At 37.1% G+C, this 11340-nt stretch overlaps 1 protein-coding gene across 1 annotated transcript in view; it reads left to right on the forward strand.

Moving 5' to 3' along the window:
• LOC107748916 (arf-GAP with GTPase, ANK repeat and PH domain-containing protein 1-like) overlaps positions 1-11340 on the forward strand; it is a 156992-nt gene that overhangs the window by 78468 nt on the left and 67184 nt on the right. The window contains exons 7-9 of the mRNA XM_016563924.1: positions 6417-6544; positions 6838-6993; positions 7935-8027. Of these exons, the coding sequence (XP_016419410.1) occupies positions 6417-6544; positions 6838-6993; positions 7935-8027 (377 nt within the window). The remainder of the gene's footprint in view (positions 1-6416; positions 6545-6837; positions 6994-7934; positions 8028-11340) is intronic.

Below are 11340 nucleotides of genomic sequence, written 5' to 3' on the forward strand. Positions count from 1 at the left end.
GGCCAAGCTCATCAGTAGCACTAAATGAGAGCAAGAAAGGGCTAAATTCCTGATCATTACTGACGCTGTCTCCTCGCATTTCTCATTTCATTATCCTCAATTAATCATGCATTCTAATTATCCACTGTAGTGGAATTTATTGATGAGTACCAAAATGATTATTTTAATGTTTTGTGTTGCATTGATAGCATAGCAACTGCCCAGAGGTGTGTTTTGTGTGTGTGTGCGCTCGCAGACTCATGTCATTTTGTTTGCCTGATTTGGGCCTATTTTTGCATCAGAGCAATGCATGAGGTATGATTACTACACATGTGACCATAATTAAAGAGTTTTAATCACTGACTCACTGCAGATTTACAGGCTCTGTATGATTTTGTGAGAGAACTGGACAATAGCAGTTGATAATTTAGTTGATCATCTCAAAGTAGAAACAGTATGGACTGATCTTAAGTCTGTTTGGCTCCATAATCATATTACACATGAACAATGTCATTTTAGTATTTGAATCAGAAAGAGAAAAAAAATCCATTCTGACTTTACGACGTAATATAGCTGTGTTACCAGAAAGGTGTGCATTTTGCAAAAATTATAATATTTATAATTATAATATCAAATAAAAAGATAAATAAAAATAAGATATAAAATAAAAATTAAATAATAATTTTCATAGTTGGTCTTTTGTTCATTTTTTATTTCTAAAAATATTTGTGTGTCATTCTAGTATTTAAATGAGAGAGAGGTAATATAATATGATATAATATACAACATAACATAATAATATGACAATATAATATAGATGTTTTATCAAAAATTTGTGCATTTTGCAAAAGAGCTACATTAGAAAATATGTATAATTATAAAATCAAAAAATATACAAAAAATATATTATATTATAGCAACTGCCCAGAATATATAAATTCATGGTTGTTCTTTTCTATTTTTTTTCTACAAATATGTCATATTTTCTATTAAACATGTTTAACAACATGCAGTAAAATATGAGATACACTATCGTTGTAAATACCAGGATAATTTTTCTTGAAGTAATTCTGCTTTGTTAGTTTTCTCGATTGATTTGAGAGATTCGGTGGAGTATTAATGAAAGTGCAGTTTATCAGGAAAATAGTTTTTCTTATTTTTTTTTCATGGCCTTTTGTCTCTAATAAATGATAATTGTCTTTGGTTGAGCATTCAGTAATATAATGACCTGAATTGCCATAAATCAAATAATGCAGGCGAGCGAGCTGCATTGCTTTCCCAGAATCACAGAGATGCCAACACGCAAATAACAAGAACTTTAACCATTAAAAATAATTGGTGCAGTAGTTATCTGCATTAGATTTATGTAACAAAGTGTTTACGAGATGGCCAGTTTGGCAATTTATTTGGTCAGGGTCAGCTGAGGGTTCTCCTCAGTAGGTAATGTGTCTGTGTGTATTTACGTGCGTTTTGTGCTTTCCTATATGTTTCCTATAGTATTTCCTATACTGTTTAAATAGAGTCCACAGCTCTGAGAGTGCTGCGTGTGTATTTCTACGCCTGCAGAGTGTGTGTATGTGTTTGTCAGGGGTTCTTCGGTAGAGGTGAGGGGTCCTGACAGCTCCCCAGCCTGCGTCCATCAGCGTGCTAATTTAATTATCCTAATTACCCCCCTCCCCATTCTTCCCCTCACGCTAGCTGTCTTGTCACAATGTCAGAGTGAGGACAATGTCAGAGGTCTGCTGTGCACTTCCTCTCTCTCTTTCTTACAATCTCTCTAATTATATCTGTATCTCTTTCATGGACCCCTATGGTTTGGCTATTACTTTGATTGTAAATGGTATAGAGTTCGTATTGAAGTTTGATAGTTAAGTTGTTGCTGCTGCTTTGTAATTGTTACTGTTAACAGTAGAGTATTTGCTAATACTATATTTGATTAGTGTATTTGCAAGTTATAACTGAAATGTACAATTATTTTTTTAAGTACCAGGTGTTCTGGGTCCTAAACCACCATTATATAACTTGAAAAAAGTATTAATATAAGGTTAATTTTGTTAAGATTAGTTAGATAACAAAAACTAGCATTTATTCTTCTAAGTGAATGTTAATTTCTTTATATACTAATACATGTTTAACTTTGAATTGAGTTGTATAAATGGCCATTAATTAAAATATTATGAATGAACCAGAATTAACAATGAACTATAATGTATTAACACACTATACCTTTCAAAAGCTTGGGGTCAGATTATTTATTTTTTATGTTGCTCACTAAGGCCACATTTATTTGATCAAAACTACAGTAATATTGTGAAATAATATTACGATTTAAAATGGCTGTCTTTCATTTTAATTAATTTTAAATTGTAATTTTTTCCTGTGATGCAAAGCTGAATTTTCAGCAGCCATTACTCCAATCTGTAGTGTCACATGATCGTTCAGAAATCATTCTGATATGCTGATTTGGTGCACACACACAAAAAAACAATCAAACAAAAAAAATCTTATTATTAATGCTAAAAACTGTACTGCTTAATGTTTTTATGGAAACTGTGTGTATGAGTGTGACTGCTTGTGTGTACATTTGTGATGGATAGCGAGTGAAATAAGCTGTCAGTGTGTCATAACTATCACTGTTACACTTGTGGCTTCAACTCCCTGCGTTCGGCATGTAAAATGGTTGTGTTTCATGTGGATACGAGTCTGTGTTTACACAAGTGTGTATTGTGCATCTTGTATAGCAGGTCTAATTACTGAACAGTAAGTGCAGGAGCCGTTTGACCTTTGTACAAGATTCCTGGCAGGTGGCTCATCTGCACCGCTCTTCTCCGACTCATTCGCTAATATTAATAACACACTGCTGCTAACCGCTCTGACAGCAGCCTAATAAACGTACCTGTGTCTTTATTTAGTCCGACTTACCTGTTCTGTCCATCCTTACTTTGCGCAATGTAGTCTCTTTTTCTCTTTCTTCATTTCTCTCTGGGGGTCGAGAATAAAGGTCAGTCTGTTGTGTCAGCTCAGCGTTTGGAAGAGAGGTCACAACCTGTGTTGCAGAGTCGGGGGTCCAAGTCTTTGTTCAGCAGGGTTCTCTGTTCTGTTGACCTCGACAAAGTATAATTGAGTGAATAAATAAACAGCAACATGGGCAGTAAATCAGAGAAAGGTAATGACAGTGGATTATTAGTGCAAACTGATGATTATCTGGTAGTACAAATCAACAGATATGTGCATAGATCATAATGGGAATGATATATATATATGTGTGTGTGTGTGTGTGTATACACACACACATATATATCAACAGAGCAAAATGTTCACTTCAGGGGAAATAAAATTAAATTTATATAAAAAATATTTTGCTCAAAAATTCATTTATTCACCCTCATGTTGTTCCATAACACAATAGACCTTTTTTCTTTATCTTTCATTTTTGTGTTAACTATTTAACCTTTAAATGTAATAAATTACTTACGGTTTTGACAAAACACACTGACAGAGATCCCTTGATATTTTCGTCTGATCAAATTATTCATTCATGGGGCTTTTTTTATTTTTAGTTTGCTTCTAAGAATTTATTTGGTACATGTGTTTCCATCATAGTTTATGCACATTTCTGCTTATTAAAGAAAAAGTTGTTTTATACACACATTATGGAAATCTTATTTAAATTGTAAAAAAAAAAAAAAAAGTACATTTATTTTAACAAAAAAAATAACAATTTCATTAATTGTATTGTTTCTATATATAATTTTTTGTTTGACATCCCCAAAATAATCAGATATTATCGATTGTATGCATGGATTGAAACCTGGCTATTGATATCCACCAACTGCAGCAGAATGTATTATAATGTAATAAAATGTATTATAACAGGATCATTTGCTATTTGCTGAAGCAAAAGCAGCATTTCCAATAACTACTGACAAGTGTCACTAATGTATTATACAGCTGGAAGTATTCTTAGTGGCTTTAATAGTAGCCTCGGTTCTCTAAATCTGTACAAAAAGAGTAGCTCCAGTGGGGTGAATGGACCTGCTCTGTGTTGGCTATGCTTCTGCTTCTCCTGTCTGCGGTGTTCAGGCCACCTGTCATAAATCTGATCAAACGGGAAATGTTTCCGGCAGGATAAATGGCTGCCTCTCACAGGGGAGCCAAGATTGATAGTCAAAGTTAAATTGTATTAGCTGTGCAGTTTAAATATTTAACCCAGTCTTATCATAACTGCTCTTAACACTTAAAGTAAAATACAGCAGGGGTGTCTGGAGAGGGTTCTGTGGACATATATCTCTCACCACCTCCATGCTCCTGCAGTGCTATTGTCCAATAATACTTAAATGGCTTGACTTATTACGAATGGTCATTATAAAGCTCTCTAGAAGATTCTGAGTGATAATAGAGTCACTGTTAAGTGTTTTCATTAAGGCCACTGTGGGGTTGCGAGCTGCATTGCTATTAACATAAAGGTAAATGACATAACGCTTATTTTTGTACAGATCTATTAATGTAAATTCTTATCTGTCTATAAATGCAACATGCACACAATGACTTGAATACAGTGTTTCTGTGTTGAGCATATTTATCATTTCTGAATTAAAAATAATTTTACATTTTTTGAGGGGCATAAAGTAAAAAATGTCAGGGTGATTAATTGCAACTGCCCAGATATCATAATGAAGAAAGAAAGCCGCATTAAAAAAAAGAAAAGAAAAAGAAAAAGAGAGTCATGCAGTGTGACCAAAAGTCTGGTGCAGCCAACATGCAGAAACATAATAAAACACACACAAAAAGGAAACGATATAATGAAGAGAACCCCTGCAGACCCTCACAAATGTGTAAAAAAAAGACAAAAAAACCCCCCGAACAAACAATATTAAAAAACAAAAATAAAAAGAGGGGGACAAAAAAATTTCCCCCAGTTTTTTAGTTTAGGTTGAAGCATCATGTGATATGACTCCCCAAAAATATAATATTTATTAATTTAAAATTCATTATATTTGTACAAGAAACCTTAAAAACATACTCCGATTGGTTTGTAGATTATTAAGATCTGTATTCACCCATTCAAAGTGTAAGAAAATTACTCCAATAATTAAATGTATTTTTATTTTTTTATTGATTACACCATGACTGGTTTCATTACATTTAAACTTTCCCTGAAAATGCTATAAAGGTTTTTCCAAACCATTTAAAATCAACATGAATAAAAAGATTGCATTTCTAAGAACTTGTTTTAACCTAGATTTTTAAAACGTATTTCCTTTTCTCTTTTGTGGACACTCGTATTTGTCATCGCCCCTTAACAGTTTTCGTCAGCGCTATTTGCTGCTTCTCTTTACTCTCTTTCCTTTCAAATGAGAGGAGATGCTCGTTTATGATTATAATTAGCCGATTAGTGTGGTAGCGTGTCACGACGAGTCTAAATAAACACAGCTGCACAGCGTTTCTGTCGGAGCGGCAGATGGGACAGGGAGAGCATGTGAGTATTGCATTGAGAGAATGTTTTAGCAGAGTAGCATGGCGTTTGCCCTTGGACAGGGCTCTCTCACCTGAAGGTAAATGTTTATGACGGAATCATCATTAAAACTCAGACGTTTAATAGGTCCAATTAAAACAATGACTTCATTTACAGCGGTATGAGGGCCGGCCCTATTTATTGGGAGCTGGAGTAATTGAGTTCTGGGCACTTGGACCCGTTAACTCCCTCCTGCCTCCTGAGAACCACTTCAGCTTAAAGGATTGAGGAAGTTTCTGAACACTAGAGGGCAGATGTTTGAGACTCAAGGGAAAACGAATCTAAACACTATTATGTTTAGAGGAGTGTTTAATCAGCGAATTTCAATTTTGCATTGACAGTTCACAACTTAAGAGTTACTGTTAAGTTCTGAGAGGGAATAAAAAGCCACTCTCTACTCTTCTTTCCCCCGCGCGTGTCTGTTTTAAGGGATTTATGAGTTAAAGAATGAGCTCTTCTCCGTAAGCTTCTCTCCACATGATGGGATCAATGTCGTTAGCCGCGAGATGACGAAGTGGTAGAACATCTCTCCGCGGGCCGGGTGCAGATTGCCACAAGGGCCGTCAACCGATCGATAGCGACAGAGGCGAGCGATTGACTGACGCCGCCCTTTTCTTGGCGCGGGCAGAGCATCGAGGGAAAAGAGAAATGAACGAGGGAGGGAAAATGTTGAAATAATGGGCCTTGGAGGCTTTGAGAGCAGGGCGAGTGCTGGCCTGTGGAGAACAGTGATGGGCGAATTAGGGGTGGCCTGGGTTAGCGATCATGAGGTGTAATGAAGTGGACTATTTTACCTGTCTGACTACAGACTGGACTGGGGTTGCGTTTACTGCAACAGGTTTTTTTTTTTTTTGCTGTAGGTTTCTCGATAATACATAGGCCTACATTTCACCTGACCTTTTCCACTTCTTTGTAATTTCAGTGGCTCAGAAAATAGTTGCGACCCGGAAGAAACAGCAGCTGTCAATCGGACCCTGTAAGTCACTGCCCAATTCTCCAAGCCACTCCTCCGTCTGCGCAGCGCCTGTGTCTGCAGTGCATATCGGCCAGGTGAGTCTGAAACACTTAAAACACAGTGAAAAATCTTTTAGCTTGTAATGTAGAGCCCATTTTTGTTTGTTCCCCAAATGCACCTCTTTGTCTCTACCCAAACAGTGCCCCCCACCCCCCGCAGATAGTAATCCTCTTCCGCATGGCTCAGTCCTCATTGATTTCTCATTAGCGGTGTACAAGTGAGCCTGTGTATGTGCAGCCAAGCTTAGAGAGGCTTAGAGAAGCTCTGAAAAACGGGAGATTATTTTCTTGCTTTTGTATGTGATTCTTGCTTTGTGTGTGTATTACAGACCAGTAATGGTGGAGGCAGTTTGAGCGATTACTCCTCTTCCGTACCCTCCACTCCCAGTACCAGTCAGAAGGAACTGCGTATCGATGTACCCCAAACCGCCAACACCCCTACGCCCGTCCGCAAACAGTCCAAACGACGTTCCAACCTCTTTACGGTCAGTCTGCTCTCCTGTTAGACATATAGGCATGATTGTAATTGTTAAATGGTGCAATAATGTTATAATTAAAATTACAAATATATATAATATAAATATATATATATATTTTTTTTTATTTTTTTTTTATTTTTTTTTAACGTACACTATCATAAGTTTGGGGGTCAGTATTTTTTTTAAAGAAATTATTTTTCTGCTAGGATGCATTAAATTGATTTTAAAAAATCTATATTTTAAATTTGATTTTAAAATATTTACATTTCAAATAAACACTGTTCTTTTGAACTTTTTATTCATCAAAGAATCCTGAAAAAATTAGTCACATTTCCACAAAAATATTAAGCAGCACAACTGTTGTCAACATAATAATAATAAGAAATGTTTCAACCAAATCAGAATATTAGAATGATTTCTCAAGAATCACATGACACTAAAGACAGGAGTAATGTTACAATTACATTTTAAAGAATGGTTCTAATAATGTTTCTCAGTATTACAGTTTTTAATGTATTTTCTCAAACTTTTGAATGAAAGTGTAATATAAATATATTGGTGATGCCTCGGTGAGCATCTGATGAGAACCTTTAAAAAAGTCTTACAGACCCCAAACTTTTGAATGATATGATAGTGTGAGTACATATGTGTGTGTATGTATGCATGTGTTTACAGTGTAGATAGATAGATAGATAGATAGATAGATAGATAAAGACTGTTGATCTTCTGGTCTTGTATGCTCTTTAGTAGTGCAGATGTACCACATGTCTTGCTTTTAAGAAGTTGTTGGTGGTGGGGTCACGTCAAGGTCAAGATCACCCCTCTCATACCCCCTTGACTTTTGAAGTCATGTGTGTGCCCTGCACTCCAAACTGGATCTAGTCTGAAGTCAGGCTCAATTAGCAGCTAGCTCGCCTTTGACTAAAATGATGTTTTCTCCCCCACAGTCTCGGAAGGGAAACGAACCAGACAGGGAGAAGAAAGGGATGGATGGCCGCGCAGACAGCATTGGAAGTGGCCGTGCTATCCCAATTAAACAGGTAGGGTCTGGCCGGCCGTCTGGACTGGTATAATTGGAGTCCAGCAGTGGCGTATTGTGGACGAAGGGCTTCAGATCAGTACTCAGACCCGCGCAAAGCCCGTTTGATGCCATCTCCTTGATTAACAGTGAAAGCACGCACTTGACATCAATTAGAGCCAGGCTCTCCCGTGTGCTGAAATGAGGTCATTAGGATAAGAAGTGGGAAGGGATTTTTCTCTCCTCAATGCACCCCTCCCAGCCAAAACCCCTACCCCATCTTACTCTCCCACCTTCTTTTTCCCTGTCAAAAGAGGGGATAGAAAAAAGCTAAGAGGAACCTAATGAAGTGCTGTCTACCAATCTGCATACGGGCCCATATTTCCCCATCAGCCCTCCCCGAAAAGCTTGGATTGGGTCATGAATAAGCGGTGTATGTGGGGAGAGGGGGAATGAGAAGCAGAATGTGATGTGAAGAAGACCCCCTCCATTGCACTGTGGGAGAGATTGTTTGACTTGGCCTTAATTTGTCACAAACAAGAATGCGTAGTGAGAGAGTAAAGGAGAGCGCTAGCTAGTGTGTGTGTGGGGGGGGGGAGGTCAGATCATTCTCGGCGCATCTCAGCTGGAGTGAAAGAATCAGGTAATTAGCGGCACTAATCGTGCCTCCTCATGTCAGCGCCATGGCCTTGTTTGTAATTTTCTAATGAACAAATTGCATCTCTGATTAAAGCTGCCTGTAAGTGAGATCTGTGTTTATTAGTGTGCCACAGTGGAGCAGCGCTTCTGTGACGTCCACCGTACAGCGCAGCTGGCGTTCAAGAGCGAAGCTGCAGATCTTTTGGATGTGCGGGCCGCGTTCGGAACCCGCTGGGTCCGCATTGAGAGGCTCCATAGGAGACAAAGAAATTTATACAAGACACCCGGGCAACGAAACAGCAGTGTAACTGGCCCTCTTTTCTGCAAATTAGATGTTGGAGAATACATTGCATCTTCGTTGGCATATATGTGGCATCGTAATGTTGAATTGCCTGCATAGTATTATCGTAATACAAATGTCAAACTATGAGCTATGAATCAATTAAATGACATCCAATTTTTATCATATCTATTAATTTAATTAATATATATATATAATAAAATGCAGCTCTTCTATGATTCTATCATTTTTTGTATTAAAATTCATTTAAATATTTTTGAAGGCATAAAGTTAAAAATGTCAGCATATTACTGTCCTGATATTATAATGATGAAAAAATAATTAAAATAATTCAGTTCTTGAAAAGAAAAAAGTAGTTTGGCATAATATTTTATTATTTCTTAAAAAAAAAACATATTTTAACAAAACTGCTCATAATATTTGAAAAACATTTGTCTGCAAAATTTGTGACATGCATGAAATAAACACTAAATAACATCATAGAGGACCCTCATGCCATAAGATATTTACACTCACATACTGTTCAAAAGGTTTTTTGTTTTTTTAAGAAATTTCTATTTTTTTTTCAGCAAGGATGCATTAAATTGATCAAAAGTAACAGTAAAGAAATTTATAATGTTACAAAATATTTGTATTTCAAATAATTGCTACTCTTTCAAACTTTCTAATGATCAAAGAATCCTGACAATAATATATCACAGTTTACACAAAACTATTTTTAAAAGGTAATGTGTTCGAGGTGTAAGGAAAAAGTTACTATATGAAATATAATTAATATGAAATTATGTTAACATTCACACAGTAATGAAAACGTTTTTCAAAACCGTATGAAACTGGCATGAATACAAAGAGTACATTTCAAGAACTTGGCACATGTGTTTTAAAATAGATTTTTAAAAGATTTTCTTTTATATGTCATACAATAGACTTCATAGCAAAATTTAAGGTAAGGCCATTTTCTGCATGCGTATAAACTTCTATAAATTTCTACTTTGTTTTATTTGAGAAAAAAGACATTTCATTTATGACACTATTGTTGTCAGATAGCTGATTTGTAAGGTAGAAACAATCTTGACAGCTCTTTTGGAGATTTTGGCCTTTTCAAGCAGATGTATGCCTATTGTTCCCCACATGGAAAATATAGCTGCCCAGGAGCTTTACCAAGATGGCCACTGAGTGAATTGCCCGAAAGGGACTTTGAAGGTACTTCTTTTTCGAGGCACACAAGCGATTGCTAATGCTGCCAGCAGTGATCTCTCACCTCCTGCGGCTCTATTTGCATAAATCCTGTTAAAATCAGTGGCGGTTAATGAAGAAGAAATGAGGCTGGCCCGGCTACAGCGGTGCTGAGAGCAGGGCACCGCGCTAGTGGCAGATGGGAAGGCTGAGCCGTGGCAGGCAGCTGTGCGGAGGGGAGAGCAGCATGCAGTTTTAACTATGATCTGACTCTCTTCCGACTGAGCTTGCGCTGCGCTAATTTGTATGTTCGATGCCAAGAGCGATCAAGACGATAACGCGTGTTCTCAAGAGAGAACAACCGTGTTCTATGACTTCATTCAGATAGACACGAGGCATGATTGTGATTTGAATTTGTAATATGTACTTAATTATAATAGAGAGTTCTCATTATGTGTGCTAGTTTTATAGGTATGTTAGAGAGCCTTCAGTATAGTGAGACATTAGTGGATGGAGAGTGTGTCGCACGGGGGGCCTGGCGCAGAGCCATATCTCTGAAGCATCTCTCAGCCTCTTGACACTGCAGGTACATTAATGAGGGATTAATTTCCTTGGTGTCAGACAGAACCTGCCCCACGCTTACTTGCACGCGCACACACTTATGCACACATTCGTGTGCTGATCAGAAGCCCCATCAGTGCCCGTGTCCCTCATCTCATGAGAAGATCAATCAGCCAGCACAATCAAAGCTCACCAGTCTCTGCAGTCCACAGTGTTTCAGTTTTCCCTGCTGTCCTCTCGCTCACTCGCTAGTGCTTTAGATTCATGCTGGTCCTTATTGTATCCCATTGGATGGCCCACACATACTTTTTTGTAGTTTCTTTGCTGACTTTTTGGGGAGAAAATTGGTAAAGTAACCAATTTAAATAAGACTGCCCATTTTGGGGGGGGAAATCATATTGCAGTTATTTTTTTCATATCTGCAACTGGGATTTGAACTGCGATATAATGACCGTTTACTGCTTCGATATCCAGGCAAAATAAAAAAAACCTCATGCAGTCACATTGTACCTGTACTTTAATGTGGACTCAAATCTCTTTTTAGTTTACTTTATATTGATCTTGGAACTTGTCTTAGCCTTCTTTTCATTTACTATTTTTTGGAACCCAATCAAGATGAATATAAAATTTTATATATATATATATGTATATATATATA

This window comes from Sinocyclocheilus rhinocerous, unplaced genomic scaffold, assembly GCF_001515625.1.
Source record: "Sinocyclocheilus rhinocerous isolate Xijiao unplaced genomic scaffold, SAMN03320098_v1.1 scaffold1371, whole genome shotgun sequence".
Lineage (NCBI taxonomy): Eukaryota > Metazoa > Chordata > Actinopteri > Cypriniformes > Cyprinidae > Sinocyclocheilus > Sinocyclocheilus rhinocerous.